This window comes from Ruditapes philippinarum, unplaced genomic scaffold, assembly GCF_026571515.1.
Source record: "Ruditapes philippinarum isolate M1 unplaced genomic scaffold, ASM2657151v2 ctg2114_1_1_1_1, whole genome shotgun sequence".
Classification (NCBI taxonomy): Eukaryota; Metazoa; Mollusca; class Bivalvia; order Venerida; family Veneridae; genus Ruditapes; species Ruditapes philippinarum.
The window spans coordinates 104,089-122,159 of NW_026859460.1; the positions used below are offsets into that span (position 1 = coordinate 104,089).

The 18,071-nt window shown below is 29.5% G+C and overlaps 1 protein-coding gene across 2 annotated transcripts in view; it reads left to right on the forward strand.

Moving 5' to 3' along the window:
• Positions 1-583: 583 nt before the first annotated feature.
• LOC132756570 (uncharacterized) overlaps positions 584-18,071 on the forward strand; it is a 31,888-nt gene continuing 14,400 nt past the window's right edge. The window contains exons 1-3 of one of the 2 annotated variants that reach the window (XM_060747669.1): positions 584-791; positions 10,190-10,310; positions 12,252-12,425. In XM_060747669.1, coding sequence (XP_060603652.1) covers positions 10,212-10,310; positions 12,252-12,425 — 273 coding nt within the window. In that variant the 5' untranslated portion in view covers positions 584-791; positions 10,190-10,211. The remainder of the gene's footprint in view (positions 792-10,189; positions 10,311-12,251; positions 12,426-18,071) is intronic. The other variant, XM_060747670.1, reaches the window with a different exon arrangement.

Below are 18,071 nucleotides of genomic sequence, written 5' to 3' on the forward strand. Positions count from 1 at the left end.
GTTTAAGCGTTCGGAACTCATTAAAATTCTTTTTCACAAAAAGCTAAATCAAAGCTCACATTCAGTGCATTTTATTTTGAATAGGCAAATATAAATATACCAGTCAATTAAACGGTATTAGATATCCTTGTCATTTGGAATTGTTCATTAATTCAAAAACAAGTCATTGATTTAAAGTTTAGAATCACGGAGCCAAACATTATCTGATTGCAGTCTTTGAAACAGTTCATCGATTTAGACAAACTAAAGTCTATGAAAATATTTCTAATAGCAATATACACTTTTTTACGCAACAGGATTATAGATGTTAATTATTATGTACATCGATGGATGTTTCTGAAGATGGGACACTTAAATTTAATAATCTGAATCCAGCTATTGGTAAATCCTAGACGAAACTCACTTTTTGTTTGAATGGCAACTCTTAACAAGCGAGTCTTATATCGTAATGAAATTATTCAGTCCGACAAGCTTTTCGGTCCTTACTCATTTGCCATTGCCATTTATTCCATAAGTGAATTGAAACCGTTTCCATGGGGATTAAGTAACATTTTACATCGCTTTTGTATCATCCATTATTAATAGCGCATGCGCTGGATCACGTGATAGCCTATTGAAAGCGCGCGAGGAAAGAGACGCCCATTTTGATGACGGTATTACAGTACAATGTTGGAAACAAATTTTCTACAATGAAATGTGTGAATACCTACGCAGTAAATTCCTTTATATAGATTGCAACATAAACGAAAAAGCGGAAAGGCATTACAACAGTTTTTCGTGTTCTCTGAAAGGTACGTTTCGTAATTTTCTTTTACAAAAATATTAATAATTCAATAAGATGAATTATTTCAATATTGATATTTTTTCTTTAGATAGATGGAAAGTTTTACAGTAGTCGTCTCTTGTAGAAAACTTGTGGAGTTTCTTGAGAAAATGTATAGCAACGTAAAATAAATAATATTGTTACTTTTGTAGTTTCTACTTCAATCTTTCAATTAAAAATTGATATTATATGGCTACTGAATCCATGATAATCATTTTGTTTTATATGGCAAATTCAACATAAAGAGTTTTAAGTTGAATAAAAATTTGATTTCCTTTTCATACAATTATTTATTTTATACTGGTGAAACCAATATATATTTAATTTGTATTACAAGTTATGAGATATAAGGCATATACCAGTAGCAACCTGTATACAATTTTAAAACACGATATAACGTAAATTTTCAAATGTTGATGTTTTTTTGTTGTCAATATTATATTGACGGAAACATTTAAACGTTTTTACATATTTACATTCATAACAATATATGAAATGAAATATTTAATTAATTTATGTCACATAAGCATGCATCGATATGTATGAAAATGATATTTCATATTGCCGTCATGAAATAATATAACACTTTCAAAAAAACGGAGGAAATTTAATGTAAAGCGTTTATATCAATTGCATTTAGTTGAATGACGTGAGTATAATGACTCTTGTTCGAATATTTTGTAATATTTTTTTATTGAGTGGTCAAACGACATGAAAATTTACTCGTTTAAAAATGTGTGTATGTAACTTTCTTTTATTATCCGAATGCAAATATATTAATATATGTTCTAATGCTTTCCTAACTGTCAATTATAAAGATTTCTTCATTATAAAAAGCCTTATTCATTATGTCTGTCAAGTAATATGAATAAGAAACAAAAGCAGCAGAAAATATTATATGTGAACATAGGCAAGTCTGGTTTTTTCCGAGGGGTGTTTTCCTCTCTCTCTCTCTCTCTCTCTTTTCAGTAATAATTATACATCATTGTTGTTAGTTATGTTTTATAATAGGCAGAATGTTAAACCCGTAATTTATGGTAAATACTTCAGATAAATACTGTTTTACATAGATTAATAGAAATAATCACCTCTCTCTTTCATGCGTAATGAACAATGTTAACTGTAATGTCATACCATGTGAGATCTACAATATGAACTTCTTTATAGTGAAAAATATGGTAAAGTGTATAGGGTCAGTTCATTTGATATTGTGTTGTTGTTGTTGTTTTTTTTTGTGTGTGTTTTTTTCAGAACATTTTATATAATTATATATTGTATCATTTTTCTTGATGAAAGTAAACGTTTAAATTTTCCTAGGCGAAAAATAGTTAATCTAGTTTAAGATTTAAGAAGAATACAGGCCCTCTAAAAAGAGTTTCAATTATGATGAAAATTACATTATTTTTAAATGTATCTAAAACAGATAGACTTATCTTCATTATAATTTAGTCATCAAAGTTGCCAATTAAAGTAAATGCAGCTCAATGCCTAATTTTATTCTGTATTAACATTAATATCTTTACATTAAGACAAACTTAAACTATGCTATTTCTGAGTAAAGTCGATATGCATTATAAAATTTTCGATAACTTTCTCTTCATACCGTGAGATAATAATATATATATTTATATCGATTTATTCAACATTTGGAGACAAAAAGATATTTGACGAAACAATCCATATTAAGTAAAATCATAGATGAAAAAACATGTAAACATTAATTGTTTAGAGGGTGAAAGGATACTGACATAATATAAAGCACGACCCTTACTTTTTTGTGTCATACCAGATTAGAAAATATACATGATATCGATGACTTTTTGTATAAACCAAAGGATTCATTAAAGTTTTTTATCATAGTAAAATGTCTAAACTCAACGAAAGATTTATGGTCCCAAAGGAATGAAGTTACAAATTACCTGTAAATTACCTAATGTGACTTGATCATTCCATCGGCTTTCATGGTCGTAATTTAATACCGGTGTTGCGTTTGGTTCTTTACAATTTATAATTAATTTATTGAAGGCCTTTTCATCGGTGTCTTTTATCAATACCAGTAGTTAAGCTTTGGATATACAATATTTATATTTGTCGAGATTGTGTATGAAAATATGAATCAAATACAATTCAAGTATGAAATATTCCACCGACAAATCATGTATTGCTAAGTAAACAATAGTTTCAGTTCCGAGTATAATTATTTTATAAATAGGAGTTGTTTTCCCCTTTTATTAATTTAATAAATCATTCTTTTCAAATAAAATGAAAATTCTCTTTTAATGGAACGTTATCACTCAGATACGAATAATTATTTCTTTCTTAAGAAGATTAAACGTAAGTTTTATAATATTTATAAATAATAGTTTTAGAGCATGCTTGATCTTATTACCCGAAAACAATTGTGAAATTGTTTGTTGCAAAAGTAGCAAAATGTAAATGAAGTAGTATTTTGTCTTCCATACAAAATATTTAATCACTATAAATGTATAAATTCCCAGAACTAAATAACTTGGGTAATTGGCCAAGAAGTAACTTTTGGAAACAATAAAATCACACCAAATATAAAAAAGTTTTCGAGAAATAAAATGTAGGGCATACTGGGTCTTCAATAAATTCATTTGATGTCTAATTGTACATTTATTAGTTTTTATATCAAAATCCAGGAACAAATTATTTATTGATTCAAATATGTTTTAAAATGATGTTCCTCTAAATATTTCTTGACTAAATAACTCAACACTTTCGACAATGCCGAAAAGTAATAGTGGATTTGGTCACCTGATAAAGATGTTGGTAAATATCATCAGAATTTTATCTGGGATGGCGTGTACTTAGTAAGAAATATGTTTTTAGCTTATGTAGCTTATTTCCAGCGGATTTCAGTGTTAATACATTTTTAGTTCTTACTTATTTATTTAATTATGTGGAAAAGTAATGTAGAAAGATGTCCCAAGATTTACGCTCATCAACAATGTTTGTCACTAACCAGCAATGTTAAGTGTTCTAAAACCTATTTGAATACTTTTGATCTAGCCTTCTCCGCTTCATACAAAAACGTATATCCTCTGAATGTTTTAAAGAATGTTTTAATTTAAAAGATATACGTTTTTTGAAAGTCTTTAAAACTCAGAATTTTATTTAAAAGCGGTCATGTACTCATGATCGCTTTTAAATATTCTTAATATTCAAACGTACACAATTATGTGTCTGCAATTCAGTGAGATAATCCATCTTATTTTTTTTACAAGTTATCTGATTAATGTGTTACACATCACAAGACACTTTTATATAATGCACTGGACTTTATTATCGTAATATTTAACAATATGTATATTACAAAATAAAACAATATATGAGCCGCGTCACGACAATACCAACGTAATGCGCTTGCGACCAGCATGGATCCAGACCAGCCTGCGCATCCGCGTAGTCTGATCAGGATCCATACTGTTCGCTTACCAACCCTATTACAAGTAGAGAAACTGAAAGCGAACAGCATGGATCCTAATCAGACTGCGCGGATGCGCAGGCTTGTCTGGATCCATGCTGGTCGCAAACGCAGTATGTTGGTTTTGTCGTTACGTGGCTCAATTATATATTTAGCACCATAATGAAGCCTTCGTAAATCTCCTGATAATTTTCTAAAACAATGAGACATCCTTCAATATTTGTTTAAATTAATGGTGCCTTTAATACAAGTTGCAGTACTTATTCTTATCTTATCTTATACAAATACAGCTCTATCAAAATGAAAGATTATTGTTGTAAATGTCCTATTCTGCTTAGCTAAAATGTAAGTTTGTTCCTCAGTATTTACTTATATATATATAATATATATTTTCCTTTTTTATTTTATTATTACATCAGTAATGATGTGAACAAAAATTATTACGACATTTGCTTTAGAACAGGGATTTTCTTTCAGTTAAAAAAATATACTTTAATTACATGTTTTTATTTTACTGATATTTTTTCTAGCTTTTGATATTTAATACTATGAATTCTTCTAATTTGATATTTATATTTTAAATAATAGTTTCCGTAGATAAAATAATAATAAATATGTAGTGGCTTTAAAAGTTGTACTTATAAATATATCGAATAATTTATAACCATTTTTCAAGTTACGCAATCAATATTTTTGTTACTATATTTTTAAAATTACTTGTAAATTATTTTCAAAGTCATATATGACTGCTGAACTGAACTTTGTTATAGCATATCATTACTCAATTTTCGTTTTGTTTACGTTGAAATTAGGTGCAATTTTCAACAATATTTGTAGCAGTATATTCTTTGTGCAAAATATTATTTTCTTAGATACCCCGCTGATATTGTGTTTTTTTTTCCACCAATGAATATTTCTCTGCCAGCCTTTTTACAATTTTTAATTTAGTCATAAATTTTATACCAAAGTTCTTTATTTTGTAGGACAAGAACGTAATATCATACCAAAATATACTGCATTTTTAATTGAATCGTTTGGCAGTTCTGTAACGAACGCTGATTGAACAGTTAATTCTTTCTAGATTTTGATCTTTAAAATTAGCAATGTATTTTTCATTCGCTTAAGCTTGAAATAAACACTCGTATATGCAAAGCAAATGATATCTCTAGTAATATCAGACTGACATTTTCTGGGAGACTACATTTCGTTGACATTAGCAATGCTACATTACGTTTCATTGTTGCTAATTAAAGGGCAATTTGTAATTGGATTCCACTATAATTGAACTGAATAGAGCACACTGTTGAGAATGTATATAAAACATGTTGGTATCATAAAAAAACTAAAAGTCAACAATGAAATGTGATACACTTGGAATTTATAAAGGGTACTCAAACAATTAGTGAATGAATTGGCAAATGGTATAAAGATACGGTATTTGCTAATACTTTTATACAGCCAATGAGACTATGAATTTTTAATAAGTTTCAAATTTCTATGAAATTCAAACTTGATGAATGCCACCAAACACATAGAATGAAAGAATAGCTGTCGATAATTACGAATGAGATAAAAATTACAATACGCTGGTCTATTTCAGATGTTATCGAATATTGATACTGATTCAGTACAGAATGTATTAGAACAAGTGAATCACCCTAATACTGAAAACCACAAAATCATTATAGAATTATAACATGCATGACCAGAGATGTTTAGAAATATTAATGTTAACATGTAAAATCGACCAACATAATCAGGTTAGGGCTTTGTTATAACAGAATAAGAAACAGGGACATTAGATTTATCATGTGAAAAAAATATTATACTTAAATTCTACAAAGCAGCACTCAGCACCATATATTAAATTATGTACAGATATTGAATGATGCTAATGATTGTGTTATAGTGTTTTGCTTTAAGATGGAGATAAAATGTGTCTTCTATCTGTAAATACTGATTATATTTAAAACAAGATGTGTAACAAGATTTTTCGACCATTCATTTCTGTATCTATTCTTATATATCTTTTATTCAAAAAGAACTCATTGATGCATCCATCAACTTTACAACGTGTATGATTTGTTTATAGTATTGTATAAGAATTCCGAAATATTGGTCATTAAATGAACTAAATTACAGAAAGATTTATCAGTTTTATATGTTTACTTTAAGGCAAGATAAAAGATGTAATGGTTTGAAGGGAAATCAAATGGCACAGCCATATGGTGTACTAAAATATTATTTGATATGCAAAAATAGGTTTACTACACTTTTAAATACTGAGGTTTTATTTTAAGTTGAATTTAAAAATGAAGTTCATAATACATATCACGGCAGTGTCAACTATAAAACATAAAATCACACTGAGTTAACAAATATTTTATCATATACATTTACAATACAATTTAAAAGCGGTGAATAAACCATCATTTATATGTAAAAATAAATTAAAAAAGAGGGGGGAAGTGAAAGTTTCATTTACAATCGTAGTAAGATCATTTGTTCTTCATGGGTTGTTTGATATACTGTAGATATCGTATGAGTAATACATCAACATCTTTTTATACATCAGACGAATTGTGCCCAACTTTTATGGTTGTGTGACATTGAGTTATATTTGATGAATATGGTTGAGAACTGGCAACATTTTTGAAAGCCGGGATAATTTATCAACCAAAAGTTTGCGATCTGAAAAGCAAATAAAACATTGTTTTGTTGTTTGACAATGCAAAGAGGTTAATCTTATGTAAAAAACAAACGCAATAATAACATATCAAATTATAAACTTGTAATATTCAAAACGTACTATTTTAAATAAGTCTCGGTTCGGTTATTGATGGGTAAATACAGCATTTATTATTATTATTATTATTATTATTATTATTATTATTATTATTATTATTATTATTATTATTATTATTATTATTATTATTATTATTATTATTATTATTATTATTATTATTATTATTATTATTATTATTATTATTATTATTATTGTATAAACATTACAAATGCAACAAAAAGTTCTGAAAAATGTATTTAATTTGAAATCTAGGAAGTTTTACTGAATTTGTCTAATTTGAATAACAGAATGCATGAAGTTTGTTGTTTAGAAAGCTGCATTTCTTAATACTGGTCATGTTAAGTTTAATGACACTATGTATACATGCTGAATTTACCTATTGTGTGCTGTGCAGGGTTTCAAAGGTTACATATCTTCTCGTATGTCCGTACGTGTGTACTAAAATGTTTATTTATCTATTTGTATTTGGTTTTACTTTGCACCAATACAGTCAAAGTCATATAGCGACTTCCCAGTTTTTTTACTGGGTAAAGACCTCAGTTGCCCTACCGTGCATTATTTCAGGCACGAAAGGACACCTGAGTAGAACCACCGACGTTTTCTAAGCTAGCTGGATAGCTTGCTCATATGAAAGAATCCATAGTCAATATCGGGATTTGAACCCACAGCGATAAGGGGAAAGTTTGTTTGAAGTCAACTAACTTAACCATTCGACCACGGACGCCTCTGATATATATTTTAATTTGTATATATTTTGTGTAAAATGACAGATAATGTCAATAAAATATTCGTTTTTAATATATCATACATTTAAAAACATATATTGGAAGAAATTAAAATAATCCTTTATCTCCAAGGCGATTGAAATATAAAAAAGTTAAATCATATTAAATAAAAATCTGGAAAAAGTCGCGCTTACTTGAATGTGCTACAAAATGTATCGAATCTATTTCATTTAAGTAAACAAAGAAACTAATTATAGTTTGAAACCTCTTTGATAGACGGTGCTACTGGCTCTGTGTAAACATAGATAAAGTTGAAAATCAAGAACAATCAATTTCTTTGTATGTCGCTCAAATAAAAATTGTGTTTTTTATTTATGATTAAAAGAACATCGCAAACTGAAAGTGAGATTATTAAATCTAAATAATTATCAATTGTACTTCGAATAACACAATTAAGATTAATTTGATTTTATTTACAATATGCGATAAGATTAATTTTAATCAACTTCTGTATGTTGTGCATTATTTACGTTTAGTCAACGCAAATTTGTAGTTATGAATCATTATTTTTTGAGAAGTATAAATACAAAGTCACTATGACCAAGTAAAACTCAAGCACTACGTAAATAGCTTATGTTGAAAGCATCTCTCTTCCCCAAAGAACATGAAAACATCCCTGAAGATACCTAACTTCGTTACCAATATGATAAATAGTAATGAAATACTAAATATATCATTTTTTCTGCCCAAACAAAATTTGTAATGCAAGTTCTATGACATTTCCGATTGTGTGTTTGTTCTTCTCAAACCCTTCACCTCAGACACATTTGGTGTTAAAAAAGGATAGGAGCAAACACAGAAAGTGGTGTTTTGTGAGTGTTAAGTGTATACATTTATCAATAATTTAGCACAGAATAGATCAACACACTACGGCTGACAGTGAATAGCCAAATAAATGGATAAATTTGATTAGCTACGTGTCGTTTCGCGTGAAGAATTGTGATGTCAGTGGACATACTCTGGTCTCGTCTCTAATACCATCAACAGTTGTATAAAGCCAAGTACATCATTTATAGAAAATTGGGTTTGTTTTCTATCTGAAACTGTTAGGTTTGTCTCATCTAAATTCGGAGACAATCCGATGATACTTTCTTGTTTTCACATTTGTATAAAAGTTTTATGTTTAACATGTCTATGCATTATCTGTCTGAGTACAAAATATATATTTAACGACCGTAAGACGGTATATTCTTTCGCATAAGAGTGACAAAAAAGTTTTTTTATTTGTAATAGATACGTAGACTGATAAAACATTAGTCTGTTGCATGTTACAATACATATATTTGTATCAAGATTATATGATAGCGTCTAAACAAATATATCAATTAGAAAAAGAGGCAAACGCATTACCACTTTGGTTTACAGGGGGGTATATTCCATTCTGAAACATGATTTGAATCCTACAAAAACATGTTTTTCTCACTTATTTTATTACTGATTTCTTATTTCAGTCTTAATATAGCTTTCTTAAACTGTTGAATTAAAGTAGGTTTGACACAAGCAATATATCTAGAATTCCTGACAAGAATGTTAAGAATGAAGATAGAGTATGTTATAGATTTTTTTTTAAATAAGTCATAATATGTAGATGTGATTTATGCAAACTACAAGTCGCATTTCGAAAAATGCACTTCCTTGTAAAATATTTATTTAGGTTCACATAGATTTAAGTATATACATTATATTCATGGCGATAAAATTTAGATTATTTTTATCTTGATTTGTTCACTTATTATTCATTTTAAAAAATCAAAACAGCAACTGACATATTTATTTTAAGGGACTTCTTTCGCCGTTTAGTTTGAAAAATCTGATACATACAAAACAACTTTTATCTGAATTTTGTTATATATACCATATTTCACGCAAACGAAAAAATATCCTCTTAATATTCATGGCGTCATAATTTAGATTATTTTCATCTTGATTTGTTCGCTTATTGATAATTAAAAAGAATTAAAAACAGCAACTGACAAAACACTTATTTCCATATCTTTGATTAAAATATTTGTTTAAGGAGATATTTGTGTCCATGTCGTCTAATTTTCAATCTATATATCTTTCATATATCTTTCATTAAAATATTTATTAAGCAGATAGTTGTGTACACGTCGCTTATATTTAATCTATATACATGTATCTTTGATTAAAAGATGAATTAATTGAGTTAATTGTGTACAAGTCGTCTATTATCAATCTATATATCTTTGATTCAAAGATTTATTTAAGGAGATAATTTTGCACACGTTGCCTATTATCAATCTATTTATATTTGATTAAAAGATGAATTATTTGAGTTAATTGTGTAACATGTCGTCTATTTTCAGTTCAATCGAAGTTGTCTGCTCAATGAGAATGATGAATATAGTTTTGAGTTTCAACTTTCTCTTCTCCACCTTAATCAGTGTCTGTGTGACGGCAAGACTGACGGACGATCAACTTGCACAGGTGAGTTTATATTACACGATGCATGATTAATAACAATAATATTGCATGAAAACATAGGTTTAAAAAGCATAAGCATGTCAATAAAAAGGCTAAGGAATTTCGGCATTGTATTCATCTTCAATTTCTTACATGTACTTACATAATTTTCTTCTATAGCAATGATTCATAAAACTATATAATTTAAATATACAATTTCATTATTTTCCCAGTTAGAACAATACAAAAGTTGTCCTTCTCTACATGATATCAAGAACATTTATCTTCTGATTTTGCATTTAAATATGTGCAAATTAAGTTATATACAAAACAGTAAATTTATACATGTATTTTACAATATTTGAATAAATTTATCAAATTCGAGTGAAAAGATAATGTTATGTTGTTAAAGATTGTATTTTGAAAACGTTATAATATTCTTATCATAGTTGAAAAATAAACCGAGAATCATGTCATATTATTATCTTCTACGTATTAAGCTTGCCTTATTCTGTCCATTTTGTACAACAACTTTACCGATTTTTTTTCAAATTTAATAGAATATAATATATCTATAATACTAGTTTTCATATTACGCACGACTATGTGCTTTATATGTAGAGCCCCTTCTATAAATTGTCTTTAATAAACAAACACAACTTTGGTTTTATCATTATTATTGTTGTTTTCTTTTCTCCTGTAGAAACTTTATAATGTGATACATATCGTTGTTTAGGGATTGCACATTTACTGTTTATCTAAAGGAGACTAGTAATTTGAGAAAACGCCAAGATTTTTTTGTAATCTATACTCCCAATATTCAACTATAAATTGTAATCATTTCCAAAAGAAATGAGAGAGAGAGAACGGAATTGAAATTCTTCAAGACTGATGGGTGTTAAAGCGTTACATTTCAAACTTCAAATTTTTTTTGTAAGAATATTAACCACATGCCGCCATGATCGGCAAGTCTTAAAAGAAATCCTTCTTCCTTTTGTGATAATGAATGATACTGTCAGTCATATTTACAATAATCATATTCATGAATAAATGTTATGTCATTTTTGCTAGAATCAGGTATTATGTATTTGTCAAACATTTTCAATGCGCTTGACTGTCTGTGATGGATTAAATACTTTTTTGTAAATAAACTTGGTGAAGATTTATAAACACAAGCTTCTAATTACCTTTTGTTATTACCTTCTTGCCCGATGCATTACAGTCGTTGTCGATGAATAAGAAAAATAAAACACACATTTAGAGATAATAATATTTTTAGTGTTAATACGTTGAAAAATATTCTAATTAATCAAGATATATTGTAAGAATCCGAACACTTTACCATCGATTTTTTTAATAATATATTCTACAGCAACACACTGAAAAACTATCAAATATTTGAAAAAAGTATAATTTTCTATTTATAATTTCAGAGAAATTAACAAAATGATAAGTAATTCTAGTATTAGAAATTACATGTTATCAATAAATTTATTTTTGTTACCATATAACGTTTTACACTCCTTTTTTGTATAGAATGAATAAAAAGATCGCGCTCTGTCAAATGACATTTGTGGCCAATATTGTCTTAAAAAACAACTGATAAGAAATTCTTATGAAAGCTCACATCCGGTCGAATTTCAATCATTAAATTTTTTAACAAAATACTCTAACTGCTTGATTATTGATTTATATTCTTTTTTATCAGTGTATGACACATTAAGGATTTTAGAGCCTTCTCTAATTGAATATTTTTCTTCTACTATTTCACGTTTCCTTGGGAACTTTGGGATACTTGTTAGGAATCTACTTAATAAGAGAATTCTCTAAATTCCTGCGGTATGAATGGATTAATGTGCGCTTAAATACATGTTTGACATATGGTGCAACATAGCAGTAGTTTTTACATGTTTAAAAGAGTTTGTATTGCCACAGATGACTTAAATGTAAATCTACTTTATTCAGATACTGAGTGATAAATTATCAACTGGTCCTTTGCGAGACAGTAGAGAGTATCCATCTATAGATGATCTCACCGAATTCGACAGACGTCTTGTCGCTCTAGAGAAAATTGATGAAGTTGCTGATAGGTTGCTGGATGACGAATTACAAACGGATGAAGACTTTGCTGATGGGCCGGTAAGCAAGCGTCCATTCTGTAATGGTTTCACAGGATGTGGACGTCTCCGTGGCAAGAGGCTTTCTCCTAATCTTCTTGAATCATTTCGTCTTTCAAATTCTTCTCCTGAATCTGTGCATGAAACTCCCTCTGATCCTGCACCACGTACGAAACGACCGTTCTGTAATGGATTCTTTGGCTGTGGAAACCCAGGAAAACGTCTTATGTTCCGAAACGCTCCAAAAGGGTATAGAAGAAATGTTCCTGGAGAAAAACGTTTCTTTTGCAACCCAGGGGCTTTCGGGTGTGGTAATCCAAACAAACGCAACTCTCTCTTAGATCGCATGAGAACTGCTATAGACTCGGATGAGTAGCATGACATTTCAATGAAGCTGATTTTTAGGCATGATTTATTTCCTAACATTTTATTAAATGGAATGATTTTCATGACTTTGCATGTATAACATATCTTGAAATCTAAGGCATGTGATAAATATTACGAGAGATATTAGAACTGGTTTATCGTTGTAACAGATACAATACTATTGTTGTTCATATCTCTCAAATATTTGTTTATATTTATCTTATAATGTTCACTATTTAATAATACGTAATACGTCTTGAAACTTTAAACTATAATCTCCTATCTTCTGTTATCTTCTCAAAATACCATTTAATGACATATGTTTCTATTGGATAATGTCTTCTTAATAATGTTCATTGCAATTTTATTCTGTTGTATCAAATATGGTGTAGTTAACAAAAATATTGTATATGCGTGGTTGCGTAAGTGGAAATGTTTAATATTTTACACTATTGCGACCATACTTCACTCGCTCGTTGGTAGGTAAGAAATACAAACAAATATTGTTTTTCTCTTTCGTTGCGGTAACGGTTACGCTGCGTTATGGTTACTTGAGAGTTTCGAAGTTTTTTTCCTTTGGGAGACAACTAAACTTAAAATAAAACAATTTATTTCTGTCCTGTACTAACCTTTTAGATTAAAAGATTAAAAGTGCCACGAACATGAATGATTTATGAAAACTAGTATGTTGAATTATTCACAAACATCCTGTATATATTATATCAAAATACCATCTGGTGAGAAATGGTATAGTGTGTTGATATAACTGATAACTGTAAATAGCGACCCGGAAAATAAAAAGATAAAAGTTGTTGCTTCGCTAAATACGCTTAATCTTAACAATGTTTTCTATGATGAACTTAACTACAGATTAGGTATTCCATTTGATGAAAATAATCAATCAATTATGAAGGATAACAGTAACCGTCTGTTTATTTATGCCTGGACGTTTCTTACCATGTATGACTGAAGGGAAAATATCAGAGAGACACTTTCTATGTATAAATCAACGAACTGCAATTTAATCATTTTTAGCAATCGAAATAAAATTGAACAGAAAATGTGTTGACCTTATCTTATATTGTCCTGTGAATGTTTTCAGTGGACACACATATGGTTTGTCGGCTTGAGTTTATATTATATAGCATATTCACGTCATGCACGTGTAAATTAATAAAGCTATTTCAATTGCTTTGAATAGAAAAATATATTTATCTTAATTAAATGGAAAAAAATCATTTGTGTACACTATATCTTACCTTCGTTATAAAAAGCTTGCCACATATTCGTTTTGTTGAACAAAGAAGTATTTTTTGTCTTGCTGATTTTCTATACATGTAATAATAATTTTAAAACTTAAAGATATAAGCAAAACAATGAAAACATGATAAACTATTAGGTAAAGTGACCACGAAGCTATTCGCGTAAGATATAGGTTTCTTTTGTGTGAAACATATAAATGACTGCTAACGTTATGATATTGTGGTACATTTCATGACATTTTATTACACTGTAATCATAGCGTTGTATATTGACGTGTGAAATGATAACAAGAAAGGCTGATTTAATAGAACATTTCTGAAACAAACTCATATCAAATTTATTTTTTTTTAAATCTACGTTTTGAATAAGAATAAAAGTAAAAAAAAAATATTCTTGTCTATAAGTAAAGAATCAATCAAACATTTGCATTCAATTATAAAAGCATAATACGTAAAACTGTGATAAGTAATGATTAATCGCAAATAAACAACAAATTAAATACGGCTACTTTAAAAAGAGTATCTTGATAATGGAACTTGTATTTGTTACGTTCTAGTAAAATAAACATTTCAAGATACTGTTACAATGACCCTCATAGTTAGGAAATATATATTGAGTTCATTATTGTAGAATAATGCGCGGTTCGAATTCAAATGGACAGGAATTTAATCACAAAGGCCAATAGGCCTGAATGATAAATGACTAATCATTTGAACGTTAAACCGTGCATTTATAAACTACAATTTAAGAAAAATTAATATCTATTTCCATTCTAACATTCTAGAAAAAGAGAATTGATAAAAATATGCTGAACTATATTGAGCGTAGAAACAATTTTCCTGACGTCATTTGGTTTATTGACGTCATATTTTACTTGATATAGCATGTAGGCATTCGTTTTTTGTGATGTGCATATATCGTGTAAAAATGCACTTGACAGCCCTTACTATTTGATACTAAAATAGAGTTAAGCGTCTGAGGATAAATAACATTGAACTGTACCGCAATGGAATAATGTCAACAACGTCGTTCCGGTGTCGCGTAATTATCCACAGTGATATGGTAATATTATCATGTGTGTGATTATTGCGCGGCTGCATGCTTTTTCTTTAGCACTTAAGCACTACACTTTCTTTCCCTATAACTGTATGTAGTTCAATCAGACACAAATTAACAGATTAGGATTTAAACTCTTTTCATGGAATGGCATGTACGTGTCACATTGAAAATTCCATGATACACATCTGCATTATACAACAATCAGAGTCATTGCTACAACAACTCTATTGCTGCAATAATCACCACTTTAACTACTGTCACTATTTCTGCTACAGTTTCAACATCTTAAATCATCATTTCTAATACTACCACTACTAATACTTCATCTTCAACCTATTTCATACAATCTATCTATATCACTGTTACATTATAAACACAGCTACCATAGCAATTACTAACTGTTCCTCTATAATCACTGTCACTATTGCTGTATCAAGTGCTTATATTACCATTCCTAATAAGACGACCACTATTCCTGCTACAGTACCAAATACTTCTACCATTACGCCCTTCACACTATCACTTTTAACATTATTACCAATATATCAGTTACTGAACTATCACCACTACAATTACCACTATTAACTCTTCCACTACTAACAGTCATTTCGCAGCATTAATAGCAGTAACTACATATACAAACACAACTTCTATTATCCTTCTCACTACAACATTATCAACAGCTTTAGAAATAACATAGTTTTATCATAGCTGCAACTTCCACATTTCTAACAAAACATTTATGACGACGATGATTCTACTAACGACATTGTCGAAAAAAAGATGATCATCAACAAAAATGAGTTATATACTAAGATAAACAGCATCTTTACGTATACAGCTTACGGTTGGCTATTTTTCGTGTGAGCTGTATAATGTTGGTAATACAAGTTACACACGAGATTTACTGAAAAATATAGCCTGAATGAAAAAGTTATGACCCGAAGCGCCAGCCGAGGGCTATATGTGTGTCAGAAAGGCTATAAAGTTCCCGTATATCCCGTCAGTACTTGTATAACGAATTAAATATATCGCAAATTGTTAATGACGGAAAGTTCATTAGAAAACCCAGCAACTTTACACTGTTTTCATTGCTCAAGGAAAGATGCGAGAAATATACCATAAAGAACAAAACGCAATAAAATAATTTCTGCACACGATGTTTCGAAGAAAGGTACACATCAAGATAATTTGAATTGTATTAAAGTAAAGTAATAATGGTTAAAACTACTGGACTTAAATTGCCATCGGGCGTGAAAAAAGAAAGCCACACAGATTGAGATAACCGGTCGCATATTGAGAAGAACATTTCACTAAAGTATGTTGAATATCATTATAGCGATTCAGAATTTAAAGGACTTACAAGAATAACTCAGGTGGTCAGACCAGACCAAACACACAGTAAAATGTAATACATGATAATAGATAATAAAACAAGAATGCAAAATCCTTACCAATGTTTGCTGTTTTGATGTGTCGACGGATTTCCTTTAAGTATCATCGTTAATAAGTCAATCGTCTTATTATTGTTGACATTTCTTTTGAACAATTTCAATCATTTTCTTTTCTTTTGGTTAAGAAACACAAAATGACCTTTCAATAACCAGCAGAAATGAGCTCTTGTGTGGCCACCGAGCTAAGTGAAGATTTTAGCGAAATAAAAACAAACTAAGTGAATGTACAGCGGACTAACAGATGGTCGGACGAACGATAAAGAGTATAATATTTTACATACAAAATTCTTATAAATTTCACATTCATTGTCATTGAGTTTTTCATCATATTTATAGTGATCTCTGATATTTATGACCATCAAAAATAATCATAGAGCAAAACTCTTTTGTCTCATTTGTTGTTGTTGTTTTGAAAATTGATTCCGGTCTGTAGTGTTACCAGGATGTTTGGCGTTTCATAAGCCAGGACACCACCAGTTAGTTTAAGATAGCTTAAGCATCAGTTGAATATAGTGATTCTTTTTGGAGATTTGTCACATGTGAGCTCGTTTACAAAATAAATAGTGGTGATAATTGCAAGTGTATAACACTTGAAAAACTCAACATGAACACGTACATCACAGTAGTTTGTGTTATGGAGTGCCACATATGTCATAACATATGTCACAGGTGCTAAAAATAAATTGCCTGTAAGATGTTAGTCTAACTAGTACATGCCATGTTAAGTGTATTGATGCTTTAATAGGAAATTTGTTTAATTCTGCATTCTGAGTAGGAGATAAATCATGGCTTTTGGGATTATTTTGTTATAGAAAATGGGCTGGCATTGTGCTATTGTCTGGCCAATCAAAATCTAGATCTTGTCTATAGAAGTAATTTATATACTTCTTTAAAAAAATAGAATTTAATGGCTTTATCTTATAGTATTTTAAAACTTAATAAAATATATTGATAATACGATAATGTTGGTGATAGCTGGGGTAGGTAAGGTGTAATTTTTATTTGTTTAAAAATGATATTTCATATACTAGTAACTTTCTACGATAAAGATTTTCAAGGGTCTAAATATATTATCTTGGTTTTGTATGGGATTTAAAATGTTATGTTGGCTTATAACAAGACCTACTGCTAGAATATTGATCACTGTTTAAGATATTTTAGTATTGTATCATAGTTTGGGGACCTTTCTGTTGAAAATGTGTCAGAGTTAAATCCCACACATATACATGCACAGTGCGTTTCCTGGAGTGCAGGAATTAAATACCCGCACTCCAGAGCATCCCCATTGATTGGCTCATTTTTGCTTGGGTTTACATATTGTGACGGCAGAGAAAGGGAAAGCGACAGAAATATCATATTCAGATGTTCGTTCATTGGAACCTTTTTGCCTGGGTTTCATATTGTGACAACAGGGAACGTGTTTTTATGTTAGACTATGAAACAAAAGAGAAAGAACATCAAAACACTCGGCAATCTGATTAATACTCGTACAAATCAGATAGCCTCGTGTTTCGGTGCTCTCTTTC